The 14,562-nt window shown below is 57.4% G+C and overlaps 1 protein-coding gene across 2 annotated transcripts in view; it reads left to right on the top strand.

The window, feature by feature from the left end:
* Window positions 1-14,037, top strand: part of FKBP1A (FKBP prolyl isomerase 1A) — a 27,984-nt gene extending 13,947 nt beyond the window's left edge. The window contains exons 3-5 of one of the 2 annotated variants that reach the window (XM_066235371.1): window positions 6,267-6,379; window positions 10,738-10,902; window positions 13,012-14,037. In XM_066235371.1, the coding sequence (XP_066091468.1) occupies window positions 6,267-6,379; window positions 10,738-10,866 (242 nt within the window). In that variant the 3' untranslated portion in view covers window positions 10,867-10,902; window positions 13,012-14,037. The remainder of the gene's footprint in view (window positions 1-6,266; window positions 6,380-10,737; window positions 10,903-13,011) is intronic. The other variant, XM_066235370.1, reaches the window with a different exon arrangement.
* The last annotated feature ends 525 nt before the right edge of the window (window positions 14,038-14,562 follow it).

Below are 14,562 nucleotides of genomic sequence, written 5' to 3'. Positions count from 1 at the left end.
CGGCTGCCTGTTCACCTGCTCCCTGCCCGCAGGGGGACCTCGCCGTCTCCTGCGGGGCTGGCGTGAGGGGTGAGCCTGTGCAGGATTCGAGTAAATCACGCTTTTTCCCCCTCCTTTAAAATGGAGGAGTTTTATAGAGGCGTAATTGACATCCAGTCAACTGATACTATGTAACGTGTACAGTTTCATAAGTTTAGATGTTTCTCTGTTCCTCTTTGGAACCTCACCTTCTCTCCATCTCCAACAACCACTGATCCGCTTTTTTTTTTTTTTTTAATATATTGATTTTAGAGAGACAGAGGAAGGGAGAGAGAGAAGCATCCATTTGTTTGTGCATTCATTGGTTGCTTCCTGTCTGTGCCCTGACCGGGGAGGGAACCCGTGCCCGTGGCCTCTCGGGACAGTGCTCAAACCAACTGAGCCACCTGGCCAGGGCCCTGACACCTTCTTTCCAGCAGATTCGTTTGCGTTCCCTAGAGCTTTATATAAATGGAATTGTACAGTTTGTACTCTTCTTTTTTTTTTTTTCTATTACAGTTAACAATATATTAGTTGCAGGTGTCGGTGTGGACTCTCTGTCTGGCTTTTTTCACTTGGCATAATTATTTTGAGATTATGATGTCATTCCATGTATTAATAGTTTTGTTTTTTGTTGTTACGAATACAACAGTTGTATCTCCACGCTTGCCCACTCACCAGTTGGCTGGTGAGTGCGTTGTGCCCATCTGAGGCTGTTACCGTGAAGTCTGCTGTGAGCATTTTACATGTCCTTTCACATGAGCGGGGCCGTCATTCCTCTTGGACAAATATCCGGGAGCCAGAGGGCTGCAGGGTCATGGGTGAGGTGTGTGTTCCACTTAGACTTCCAAGCTCTTTTCCATGGTGGTGGTTCCATTATCTGTTCCCACCATCGAGGCATGAGAATCCCCATGACACAAGATGGTCAGTCTGTCGCTGGACCCGTTCTGATGGGCAGTGGCCGTCTCCCACTGGTATTTTTTTGTCTTTTTTTTTTTTTTTTTTCTAAAGCTGGAAACATGGAGAGACAGTCAGACAGACTCCCGCATGCGCCCGACCGGGATCCACCCGGCACGCCCACCAGGGGCGAAGCTCTGCCCACCAGGGGGTGATGCTCTGCCCCTCCGGGGCGTCGCTCTGCCACGACCAGAGCCATTCTAGCGCCTGGGGCAGAGGCCAAGGAGCCATCCCCAGCGCCTGGGCCATCTTTGCTCCAATGGAGCCTTGGCTGCGGGAGGGGAAGAGAGAGACAGAGAGGAAGGAGGGGGTGGGGGTGGAGAAGCAAATGGGCGCATCTCTTATGTGCCCTGGCCGGGAATCAAACCCGGGTCCCCCGCACGCCAGGCCGACGCTCGACCGCTGAGCCAACTGGCCAGGGCTTCCCAGTGGTATTAATTTGCCTTTTTGCAAGGACTAACCATGTTGAGCATCTTTTCGTGTGCTTACTTGCCATCTGCGTAGTTTTTTGCTCTTTTTTTAATTGTTTTCTTATCGTTGAGTTTTGAGAGGTCTTTGTGTATTCTGGGCACAAGGCCTTTATCCGAGGCTTTGCGGAGGTTTTTCTCGCAGCCCATGACTTGCCTTTGCATCCTGTTATTAAAGTTTTGTATGTTTTACAGCACAGAAGTTTTAAACTTTGATGGCATTCAGTTTATCCTTTTATGGATTATGCTTTTTTATTTTTGGCTTTGTGTCTAAAAAACCTTTGCCTACGTTGCAGTCACAATTACTGTTTCCGTGTTTTCTTCCAGAAGTTTTGTAGGTTTCTTGTTTATATTTACGTCTGCTATCCATTTTGAGTTGACACTGGCTGATGTCTCAAGTACAGGCCCACGTATTGGCCTGTTTGCCTGTGGATATCCAGTGACCCAGCCCAGTGTATTTTTCATGTCTGGAGGTTTTGTTTTAATCTTACTGTTTTTCTCTCCTTCTAACATCTGTGTCGGTTCTGGGCTGGTTTCAACTGATTGATGAGTCTCGCATTGTGGGTCCTGTTTTCCTGCCTTTTTGTATGCTGTGTAATCTTTGGATGACAAACCTTAATACGTGGGGTGGGGGTGGGGGGTTCTTTCCTCTAAATCGTCCTGAGCTTTGTAACGGGAAGCACCTAAGTTAACTTGGAAACAGTTTCCGAGATCTTGCCTCATCGTCCTGGGTGCACTGCCCAGGGCCTCCTGGACCAGGACTTTCTCCTGTCTGCCGGTGGGAACAGGCACTTACCTTGCTGAATGTTTTGGATGGTTCTTTCCTGGCCCTGAGTAGTGTCCTCAAACACGCATTAGTACTCTCCGAGCACTTGGGGGGACCCTCTGCAAATCTCCGGGACCTCACACAGCCCCTCCTCCCTGGTCTGTGTCTTGTGGGCTTGAACTGCCTTGAGCTCCATCCCAGATCGGGTCCCTGGAAACTCCGGAGGATGTAGGTGGGGCGGGCAGAGGGCTCAGCCTGCTGGTGTCCCAGCCCACGGGAGTCGCTGCCGTCCGCTGTAGTGGTCAGCATCTGAAAAACCACTGTCTAGCTATTATCAGGGTTGTTCTGCTCCTTTTTTGTTCATGGTTGTTTGTTTTTATTTTGTTTCGGTTGTTCAGATGGGGGGTAAATCTGATCCCTGTTCTGCAGTCACAGCTGCACTCGCCCTGCACTCAGCAGTGGCCAGCCCAGCGCCCACCGAGAAAACACTATGCACACTCACTCCTGCTTCCTCGGGGACACTGCTCTCCCCCAGCCTGGCCCTGCCATTCATAGAGGGCTCCTTCTTCCCTATGGGGGGAAGCCTTCCTTCTAGCACCTTCTTGACCCTGGAGCCTGCACCGGTTGTGTGACATCCTGCCCAGCTCCGGGGGTGTTGTTGACTGTTTAGACTTGGACGACAGGAAATCCCCTCCTCGGGCTGAAGGGAGCATCACCACTCAGCCTTCCCTGCCCGGATTTCTCCTCCGAGAAAGGAGGGGAGACAACAGTTGGTGACCATGGTCTGAAGTTCTGGGGTGAGGCTGATGTCCTCTTCCTGGGGACAGCCACTCGTCGGAAACGGGATAGGAGAAGGAGGCCCTCAGCAAGGCTCCTGCTCAAATCCTCTTGACTCAGAAATCCTCCTTGGCATTCATGGTTTCTTAAAATAACGGCGAGACACTTAGCCCTCAGTGGCCCGGAGGAGCTTCGGAGCGCTGGGGGCAGACCCCCTCCCGGGCAGGCTCCTCGCTGCAGAGCGCTGGCTTTGGGGGGCCCGCCCTGGCCTGGCCCCTCCTGTGCTCAGGAGTACCTGGGAAGGACCCGGGTCTGTCCCCGTACCCTGGTGGTTTTCATGGCAGTCACATGTAATCTTGCCCTAGTATGGGCACATTCAGATTGGCCGGGAAATAGAGTAACTCTTTCATAGGTATACTGTATTTTTAAACTATGAGTTGCAACCCATTAGTGTACCATGAAATAAATGTAGGGGTAACCATCAGCATTCGTTTTAACAGTGAGAATTGTGTCCCACGTGGTAACTCTTCCGTGTGAATACTGTTAGTTTATATGTGTTTGTGTGCGTCCGGGGTCCTGACACCCCACAGCAGCTGTTGGCGTGGTCAGTGGGTGCCCTTGGTGGGGGTCGAGTTCCCCTTCTCTGCGGTTCCCCTCCTGGTGGCTCTGCCGTGGGCTGTGCCGAGTGAACGTCAGGGAAGGGTGGCCCTCATACCAGTCAGGTTACTTCCAGCTGCAAGTGAAACCCTGACTTCAGGCAAAGTGGACTTTCAATTGCCCCAGAACACAGGTTTGAGGGAGGCGGTTTGAGTCTGGCTCAGGTCAGTGGGAGGACTACTCTGTAGTGCGCCTGACCTTTTCATGGTTACAGGGTAGCTGCCATGGTTCCAGACATCACATCCTCACTCAGCAGCCCTCACAGGAAGGGAGGGCGGGAGCTTTCTTCCTGAGAGTGTTTTCTTTTCTACTTGTGAGACAGGCCTTTTCCTACACAATTCTCGACCTCACAGTTGGTCCGAGTGCCCAGACTGGCCCGTGTGCCCCCCACCCCAGTCCCTGTGTGGGAGAAGGGCTTAGCCTGGTTCAGTCGCTCTGCAGGGCCGGGCTGGCGCTGCTCCTGGGGAGGGGACGCTCAGTTAGAAAGGGGTGGGAGTGCTGAGTCTGGACTTCCCAGAGTCTGGAAGGTGCCACGAGCCTGGCGCCCAGGTGCCCTCTGGGCAGCTTTTTCTCTGGGTTTTGTCCGGCTAGCCTTCGCCCAGTCGGAGCTCGGGGGCTGTGGCCACCCTTCCACCCTTGGCTTCTTCCCGAGTGGCTCCTCTCCTGTGACTTGTCCCCCGTGGCTGCTCAGGACACCCCAGGCCCTGCTCCCGTCCGCTCTGCAGGGTGCAGACTGGGAAGAAGCTATTTCTGGCCTCTGTCTTCTTGTGTAGCTCACAGTCCCCGTTGGGCTAAATAAAGCCTTTAGCTAGAGCCAGAGCCCACTGCTACTGGCTCTGACCTCGAACCGGTTACTGAGCCTGGGACTTGGTCCCCTTGTTTCTGTCACAAGCAGGTGGCTGGAAAGGCCCCCTGCCCGGTCAGAGAAGGAGTCTGGCCTGCTGTCACCCTAAGCCAGGGGACCCCAAACTCTTTACACAGGGGCCAGTTCACTGTCCCTCAGACCGATGGAGGGCTGGACTATAAAAAAAAACTGAACAAATCCCTATGCACACTGCACATATCTTATTTTAAAGTAAAACAAAATGGGAACAAATACAATATTTAAAATAAAGAACAAGTAAAGTTAAATCAACAAACTGACCAGTATTTCAATGGGAATTATGCTCCTCTCACTGACCACCAATGAAAGAGGTGCCCCTTCCGGAAGTGTGGCGGGGGCCGGATAAATGGCCTCAGGGGGCTGCATGCAGCCTGCGGGCCGTAGTTTGGGGACCCCTGCCCTGAACGCTCAGGGCTGGTGGGTGGGTTCAGTGTGTGCAGGGAGCCCAGATGGGCTGGAGGGGGTGTCTGCAGTGAGGGGGGGGCTGTTCTCCCAGGTCCTCATGGAGAGAGCTGTCCCAGCCCTGCCGTTGTCGTTTCTTTATTAGGTAGTGACTGTGTTCTGGTACCGCTGAGCTTCCTGTCCACACACACACCCCCTTTAGTTCTAAGGTGCCAGTTCCTGGCTCTGCGCTGACGTGGCAGGGGCAGACCCCTGTCCTCCCGCTCCAGGCCCTGCCAGCATGCCCTCGGGCCGCCTCAGGCCGCCAGAACGTCTGTCACCCCTCCTGCTCTGTAAGGACAGCGGTTCCCATCCCTCCCTCCCTGGTGCCTGGGATAAAGCTCTCTCCATCTCTGCTTCCCTGGACCCCTTACAAGTGTTGGCATTTTTAGGTTGGGATTTTGTTGGGATTCCCCTCTTCCTCTCAGAAATAAACACAAAATTCTGTATTTTTCTTCATCTTCTGAGTGGTGCTTAGAACCATGGTAGAGCCTGCCCTCAGCCATCCCCTCAGTGTGGGCTCCTGGCACGAGAGTTTGGGGACCTCAGTGACGGGTGTCACAGTGGCTGAGGCGGTCTCTTCTGAAGGAGCTGCAGGTGCTCGCCCCACGGCACCTCTGCTCCTGGTTCCCCCTTCAGTGGACGGGCCGTGTGGTGTGTCTGGCTTCTGGGAATCGGGAATAACGTGAACGTAGTGTTTGAATTTCTAGTCTAGCTTTTTACTGTGTTTGCAAATGACTTCACTTCTCTGCCTCGGTGCCTGCATCCGGAAGCAGGGCAGTGCACGGGGCGGGTGACGGAGTTTCTGTGTGGTGCCCAGCGCAGGCCCCTGGGCAGCACCGCCTGCAGCCCACTGGCGAGGGGGTGCCCCAGCGCCACTCTGGTTCTCTGACCCGCAGGTGGCTCCAGTCCAGTCCAGTTCTGACACTGCTCGCGTTTCTGTAGAAGATGGCGGGCAGGTTAGGGAAGGGACATGGCTGCTTATCCTGGGTGGGACCTTCAGCGAGGAGGCCATGGGGCACGGACACATGTACAGTCCCGACTCGGGAAGAGCATGTCCAGCCGGCAGAGGGACTGTCCCCACTCCTCAGACCCGGGACACCGGCCAGGCCCCCGGTGCTGGCGTGCTGGGTGTGCCGTCTGCCCGTGGCCTCGGACAGGCCCCGTGTCCCCACTCCTCAGACCCGGGACACCGGCCAGGCCCCCGGTGCTGGCGTGCTGGGTGTGCCGTCTGCCGTGGCCTCGGACGGGCCCCGTGTCCCCACTCCGGGCGCTCAGGCTGCGTCTCCCTTTCTCACAGGGATGCTTGAAGACGGGAAGAAATTTGATTCCTCGCGGGACAGAAACAAGCCCTTTAAGTTTATGCTGGGCAAGCAGGAGGTGATTCGAGGCTGGGAGGAGGGCGTCGCCCAGGTACGTGTCCTCTGCTCTGCTTGTTTCCTGGGGTGTGTCTTTTAAGCGGTGGTTGCCCCCAGCCCCACCGAGTCCCTCCTGTGCTCCTGTTTCTCGTAGGCTTCTGAAGCACATGCAGAAAGACACACACACCTTTTTCTTCCTTTTACTTTTTTTTTTTTTTTTGCATTTTTCTGAAGCTGGAAACAGGGAGAGACAGTCAGACAGACTCCCGCATGCGCCCGACCGGGATCCACCCGGCACGCCCACCAGGGGCGACGCTCCGTCCACCAGGGGGCGATGCTCTGCCCATCCTGGGCGTCGCCATGTTGCGACCCTCCTGGGTGTCGCCATGTTGCGACCAGAGCCACTCTAGCGCCTGGGGCAGAGGCCACAGAGCCATCCCCAGCGCCCGGGCCATCTTTGCTCCAATGGAGCCTCGGCTGCGGGAGGGGAAGAGAGAGACAGAGAGGAAGGCGCGGCGGAGGGGTGGAGAAGCAAATGGGCGCTTCTCCTATGTGCCCTGGCCGGGAATCGAACCCGGGTCCTCCGCACGCTAGGCCGACGCTCTACCGCTGAGCCAACCGGCCAGGGCCTTTTTCTTCCTTTTAGATGCAGTGTTCTGCACTTTGCTTTGCTTTTTACTTAATCTACCTTGAAAACACTTTCTATACCCTAGGTGGGTGTGCTGTGTGGGTGGCCAGTACCCTGCAGGCGGCCCTGTGGGGCGTGTCCAGTGTTCTGCTGCAGTGGCCAACCTTGTGTGGGCTTTATTCTACATGTGTCCAGTGTCGCCATGGGCACATTCTCAGTGGTGGAGGGGGGTCCAGGGGCTGTGTGCCCGGCTTTCACAGGGTGACCAGTGGCCATGCGCCAGGGTCCGCTGTGAGCGCTGCCTGCCCCTCGCGCTCCAGCAGAGTGTCAGACGTTTGGCTCAGGGCAGTCAAGTGACTGAGCATGTTATCCTGGGGCTCTTCTCATTCGTGTTTGTCTTGTTGACTGTGTCGGGTCAGACCACTTCTGAGAGGTCATCCTTGTGGGGACAGTCATTTTGTCTGCCTTGCTCTGTTCCTTCCCCTCTCCCCTCGTTGTTGGGTAAACACTTTTTGTTCTGCCAACACTTAAGAAATTCCCAGTAGACAGTCGGGGGCCCGGGGCTGCCAGATTTCGGTTGGAGTCTGTCCTTGCATGGAGCCCCGGAATTTTTCCTTGGCCCTGCCAGGGATGTGGTCAGTGGCCTGCAACCCAGCAGACCTTCTTGTCAGGCCCTGCATGGTGGCAGTCAGCGCCTCTCCCTCTCGGCTGCAAGAACTGGAGATGTAACCAGAGTAGAAACATGTCTCTTTTCTAGAATAGACATTGCTCCACTTCCTCTAAATCACTGATCTATCTCCAAATACATTGCTTACCATGCAGGAACTTGAAGCCATCCAGTCCCAGGTGTCTGATTTCTGTCCCTGCAGGGCAGGGTAAGGAGAGGATTCTTTTTTCACCCTCAGTCCCCTCACAGGTGTGTGTAGAACTGGGCACCTGAGACCTGCATCATTAACTAGTGCCGACCCAGTCAGCTCAGTGAACACTTAGGTCTCTGTGGTTCACGCCCTTTGGACATCCTGCCAGCTGTGCCTTTCTGTCTGGTCCTGTCCCCACCCCCATGTCTGGCCAACTCCTGGTCCACAGCCCACCCCCATCTCCCATGCCAGCCATTGTCCACACCGCAGCTCATCGTCTGCGGCTACTCCGGCCGGGAACAATCATTGTGTTGTGTTCCCAGAGCCGTAACTGCCACCGAGATCATGTTATCGGCCTGTTCCACCTCCCAGACTGGCCAGGCGGGACAGGGCTGGGGACGTGCCCAGGCACTGGGGGCAGTCACTGCTCTCACTTGAGAGGGCCGGTGGCCTGGGGCTTCATAGGATATCTTCTTCTAAAGTCCTCGCAGAACATTTCTTTAGCAAGTGAGTGGAAAGCAGAGGCGGGGTGCTGTCCCATGCCCCCCCTCCACTCCGTTCCCGTGCGCTGGCGGCCGTGCCCCCCTCCACTCCATTCCCGTGTGCTGGCGGCCGTGCCCCCCCTCCACACCGTTCCCGTGTGCTGTCCCGTGACCACCCCCCTCCACACCATTCCCGTGTGCTGGCGGCCGTGCCCCCCTCCACACCGTTCCCGTGTGCTGTCCCGTGACCACCCCCCTCCACACCGTTCCCGTGTGCTGGCGGCCGTGCCCCCCTCCACTCCGTTCTCGTGTGCTGGCGGCCGTGCCCCCCCTCCACACCGTTCCCGTGCGCTGTCCCGTGACCACCCCCCTCCACACCGTTCCCGTGCGCTGTCCCGTGACCACCCCCCTCCACACCGTTCCCGTGCGCTGGCGGCCGTGCCCCCCTCCACTCCGTTCCCGTGCGCTGGCGGCCGTGCCCCCCTCCACTCCGTTCCCGTGCGCTGTCCCATGCCCCCCCTCCACTCCGTTCCCGTGCGCTGGCGGCCGTGCCCCCCTCCACTCCGTTCCCGTGCGCTGGCGGCCGTGCCCCCCTCCACTCCGTTCCCGTGCGCTGGCGGCCGTGCCCCCCTCCACTCCGTTCCCGTGCGCTGGCGGCCGTGCCCCCCTCCACTCCGTTCCCGTGCGCTGGCGGCCGTGCCCCCCTCCACACCGTTCCCGTGCGCTGGCGGCCGTGCCCCCCTCCACTCCGTTCCCATGTGCTGGCGGCCGTGCCATGCGGCCAGGAACCGTTCGGCAGGTGCTCGTTCCCTTCACTGTGTGTCCTGGGCACCTTTCCTTGTGAGCGCATCTTAAAGCCACTGAGTTCTTCCTGTGGCTCATCCACGGTGTTGATTTCCCTTTGACCTGACTCCCTTTCTAATGGGCATTTGGTTTTTAGCAGATTCTGGGAGAATTGCTGGGTAAAAGGATATGGTGGTTTTGGATTTTATTAGGTGAAGCCATATACTTTACCTGTCCTCACCACCTTGGTCTAGCGCAGTGGTTCTCAACCTGTGGGTCGCGACCCCGGCGGGGGTCGAACGACCAAAACACAGGGGTCGCCTAAAGCCTGGTGGCCAACCCCCGCCGGGGTCACGACCCGCAGGTTGAGAACCACTGGTCTAGCGTGTCCCTGTTTCTGGCGGGAGCGGCAGGAGGCAGGGCTCTGGGCTGCACCCGGACGGTCCCCGCAGCCGCCACTGCCTGTCCAGCCGTCTCCGCACGGCCGGGCCAGGGTGCTCCTGCAGACTCGGGTGAGGACACGGCAGAGCCCTCAGGGTGCTCCTGCAGACTCGGGTGAGGACACGGCAGAGCCCTCAGGGTGCTCCTGCAGACTCGGGTGAGGACACGGCAGAGCCCTCAGGGTGCTCCTGCAGACTCGGGTGAGGACACGGCAGAGCCCTCGCTTCAGAATGCAGATGCTTCAGTTTATTTGTGCACCTCATTAGAAAGTGAAAAAGTACAAACACAAATCTGTTTTTACAAGTGCAGGTTTCATCCCCCTGGGCCTGCCCTGTGCTCCCCACAGAGAAGCGGGTGCATAGGAGGCGCCAGTCTCTGCCTTCCTCTGTGCAGTCAGGCGGGCGCTGTGCGTGCTGCTCTGTGCTCCAGCCCTGCCGTCTTTTACAAGCTCGTCTGCCGTTCTGAACTACGACAGTGAATATAGAAAGTGCAGAAAAGTAGACTGTCCCCAGATAGTACTTTCTCTGCGTGCGTATTTTTTTTTTCTAGAGGGATTGATAGGGACAGACAGGAACAGAGAGAGACGAGAAGCATCAATCATCAGTTTTTCGTTGTGACACCTTAGTTGTTAATCGATTGCCCTCTATGGGAGGGCATGTGCCTTGACCATGGGCCTTCAGCAGACCGAGTAACCCCTTGCTCGAGCCAGCGACCTTGGGTCCAAGCTGGTGAGCCTTGCTCAAACTGATGAGTCCGCACTCAAGCTGGCGACCTCGGGGTCTCGACCTGGGTCCTCTGCATCCCAGTCCAACACTCCATCCACTGTGCCACTGCCTGGTCAGGCGCATGCGTTCTTTTAAAAAGTTTTATCAAAGTATGCCTCTTTTGTGCCAGTTAACATGTCCTTTCACTGACGGGCCACTGAAGGACAAGGTGGGGACATTTCCTGAGCGGTGGCTGCCTGGAGTGGGGTCGATGGCATCTGGGCAGGAAGGTGAGGGGCTGGACATTGGGGGAGTCGGAGGTTTTCTCCCCACTGGGCACTGGAGCCAGCTGCAGGATGACCCCACGTGCGGCCAGCCTCCACATCCACGCAGGGGTGCCGCTGCCCAGTCTCTGGAACACCCCACTCGCCCCATCCCGGCCGCAGGACACACCCAGCTTCCTAGCAAACGGTTGAGGAGTGTGTCCTGCTGATTCTTTTTCCTTGTTCCGTTCACAGATGAGTGTGGGTCAGAGAGCCAAACTGACCATCTCCCCCGACTACGCCTACGGTTCCACTGGGCACCCAGGAATCATCCCACCAAATGCCACTCTCGTCTTTGACGTGGAGCTTCTGAAACTGGAATGACAGGAACGGCCTGCTCCCTGAGCTCCCGGTGCCTGGGTAAGGGACTCACTGCGGGGCGGGGCAGGGCAGGGCAGGGCGGGGCCTCCGCGTGTGCCCAGTGTGTGCTCCCTCTCCGGCAGCCTCGTGGTTCCGTGCGCGTGCACACCTTGCCTGTGCAGGTCGGCCACCTGGTCGGTGGGGGGTGTCCACGTGTCGCTTGTCAACACCCGCTGGGAGTGTGGGCTGCACGCCCGGTGCCGCCATCTTAGTTCAGAAGCCAGAATGTGGCTGCCTTTGCTCCCCTGGTTCTGCTCCGTGCGCCCCCTTCGTCCTTAGTGTGTGGTCATGGCCTGTTAGAGGACATCAGAGGCATCACCCCCTGGGCCAGCTACCTTGGGGAGCAAGCCCAGGACCATGGAGGCCAGCAGACCAGCCTAGTGGGTTGAGAGTGAGGCCATAGGATGTTAGCTGAAGGGACACTCAGTCATGGGAGGGACTCTTAGGATCAGAGTCAGCCTTCCTGAGCTCTGGGTGAGGACACAGGCCCAGAGGAGTCCCACAGGGTCAGTCAGGGCAGACTGGGGCCTGTCATGCTTTGCTTCCCGTCGCCTCCATGTTTGAGAAGCCTTAGTCTCCATATTGTAACAACAGGTGACTTTTTATTAGAATCATGGAACACAGGAGTGTTGCCATTTTCTTTCCAGGGGGCTCCGGCCCCTGGGACCAGGGAAGCCGAGACGGGGGCTCCCCTCCTGCCCCCGGAACCAGAGGGCCGGGACGGGGGCTCCCCTCCTGCCCCCGGAACCAGAGGGCCGGGACGGGGGCTCCCCTCCTGCCTCCGGAACCAGAGGGCCGGGACGGGGGCTCCCCTCCTGCCCCCGGAACCAGAGGGCCGGGACGGGGGCTCCCCTCCTGCCCCCGGAACCAGAGGGCCGGGACGGGGGCTCCCCTCCTGCCTCCGGAACCAGAGAACCGGGACGGGGGCTCCCCTCCTGCCCCCGGAACCCGGGCCTGCGCTGTCTGAAAGCTGCAGTCGTGTCCGTCAGCTGTCTGTCACGTCGCCTTGTCCTGCTGTGGCTTCTCCACGTCGGGCTATTTTCTCTTAGTAGTTGGAGCCCTGAACACATGGGTCATACCATCCTGGTCAGGTCTGATGACCTTGGTGTCCCCGTTTGTCATTCCTACCTGGAAACCCGACTCTCTAGAACAGGGGTCAGGAACCTATGGCTCGCGAGCCAGATGTGGCTCTTTTGATGGCTGCATCTGGCTCACAGACAAATATTTAATAAAAAAAGTAATAACGTTAAAAATATAAAACATTCTCATGTATTACAATCCATTCATTTCCTACCGCTCATGTTCATGGTTGTGGATGGCTGGAGCTAATCACAGCTGTCCTCCGGGACAACACCAAATTTTTATTGGATAATGTGTAACATACACAGGTTGTTGTATGGCTCTCACAGAATTACATTTTAAAATACGTGGCGTTCATGGCTCTCTCAGCCAAAAAGGTTTTGGACCCCTGGTCTAGAAAGCCCCTCTGCCGGAGGCCCACAGCCAGTCCAGGCCCTGACTGTTCTTTGAGGACAGAAACATACCTGGGGGAACCTTGGACTTACTCTGACTTGGGACGGGCCCTCTAAATCTGGTGTGTGTGGGGGGGGGGTGCTGTGAGCCACCCTGGGCCCGGCTCCTGCGCGGGAGCATCTCAGAGCTTCCTGCCTGGTCTGGGGGGAAAGCCCGAGAGCAAACCGGGAGACTCCCAGGCCTGGGTGGATGCAGGACGACTGCAGACCTTTCTCAGTGCGCTCAGTGTGGGGACTCTGGCCTTAGGGCTTTGCACATTGAAGTCGCCTGGGATGCTTTTCAGACTCGACTGAGGCCGGCCGCAGTGACCCACAACCGCTGGGCCGAGAGCCAAGCATGAGGATTTTCTAGAGCCCCCGGGCAGTCCCATGTGCCCCGTGGTGGTCGGGACCGTCCTGTCCGTGGCCTTCGGTGGACTCCCCACCCCCACTGTCCTCAGCAAGACCACGTTCACTGTGGGCTTAACCACCACAAGCCATCGGAGCAGGAAGGAGGTTGCTTACCCAGGAGTCTGCCGAGCCGGCTGGCTGTCCCCACAGCCCCGGTGGCTGCCACTCACAAGCTTTCTGTCCCCAGCAGATGTGCCCCGCGGGACCTGGCGCCCGACGTGCACGCGCGTCTGACGGAGCTCTCCCCGTCAGTGTCCACGACGCTGTCCACACCTGCCCGACTGAATGTGTTGTCACCTGGCTTCGCTCTCCCTCCTCGTACGTGTGTCGACCTCAACTACATGCCACAAACCTCAAGTGACTCCTTCTGTTTTCATTTTGGGGTGAAGATTCGGTTTCAGCCTTTCGGATCTAGGTTTCCAATTAAGTATTAGTCAAGTATTAACAGCACAAGTCATGGGTTAACTTTAGACTAGGAATTGACGTGGGGGGGGGTGCAAGAATCTTTATTTTATTTTATTTTTTGGATGAAATTTTTATCTATTATATATTGAACATTCTTGCTGCTCGCTGCAAAGCCATAGCAGACTTGGGCGCTGTGGGGGCAGGGCCCGCCGCCTCTCGTGGAGAGCTGTCTGGGCTGGACCAGGACCCTGCCCAGACCGAAGTGGGGGGCAGGCCCCTGCCTCCCACCCGCCTGCTCTCCCCTGAAACCCTCTGCCTTTTAAAAGCAAATCGTTCTCACTGCGATGTTGGACACTACAGGTATCTGTCCCTGGGCCAGCGGGGACCTCTGAAGCCTTCCTCGAGGCCTGGCTTCTTTTTCCCCCGTCCTGTGGTTTTTTTTCTAATAGATATTCAGGACTTTTATAATCTTATAGCTATCCAGGCTCCACTTCCTAAATTTTAAGAACTTTAATTGAAAGTTTAAATTGAAGGTGCTGTTTGTAGACACTTAAAACCCAATGAAAGCCCAGCCATCATGACAAATCCTTGAGTGTTGTCTTACAATGATGCTGGTCATCACCGCTGCAGCATCTGCTGTCCCTGCCGCTCCCCTGTCCCCACGGGCCTCGGCCCTGCCCCCGCCCGCTGTCCTGTGTAGTGACCTGGTGAGAGAAGTTACTGCCGCCCCCCCCCCCCCGCCCCCCGCACTACATATGAGTTCAAGTTTTGTTACTGCAATAAAAGTGCTTTACGCTGGCTTTTCTCAGCGCAGTGTGATGGTGGTTGCTGTCAGGTGCCCCCTACCTGCCATTGGGCACAGGGGCTGGGTTAGGGGGGTGCTGGCTGGTGCAGGGGCGGGGGGGGGGTTGTCCCTGCAGAAGGACTGCAGCTGGGACCCCTTCCCACTGGGCACGGGCTGGGTTAGGGGACTGCTGGCCGGTGTGTGTGGGGGGTGTCCCTGCAGAAGAACTGCAGCCGGGACCCCTTCCTACTGGGCACGGGGGCTAGGTTAGGGGGGTGCTGGCTAGTGCGGGGGCGGGAGGTTGTCCCTGCAGAAGAACTGCAGCCGGGACCCCTTCCTACTGGGCACGGGGGCTAGGTTAGGGGGGTGCTGGCTAGTGCGGGGGCGGGAGGTTGTCCCTGCAGAAGAACTGCAGCCGGACCCCTTCCCACTGGGCCCTCTGGGTTAGGGGGGTGGGTTTGCAGCTTCAGCCCTGACGGGCACTACCTGGACGTCAGCTGGGGTCTCGGAGCACCCCTCAGCCATCATCAGATGTTTATCAGGTGCGTG

The sequence above is a fragment of the Saccopteryx bilineata genome, chromosome 6 (genome assembly GCF_036850765.1).
Source record: "Saccopteryx bilineata isolate mSacBil1 chromosome 6, mSacBil1_pri_phased_curated, whole genome shotgun sequence".
Classification (NCBI taxonomy): Eukaryota; Metazoa; Chordata; class Mammalia; order Chiroptera; family Emballonuridae; genus Saccopteryx; species Saccopteryx bilineata.
The sequence above is the reverse complement of the archived record's forward strand: the minus strand, read 5'-3'. Positions and strand labels throughout refer to the sequence as shown.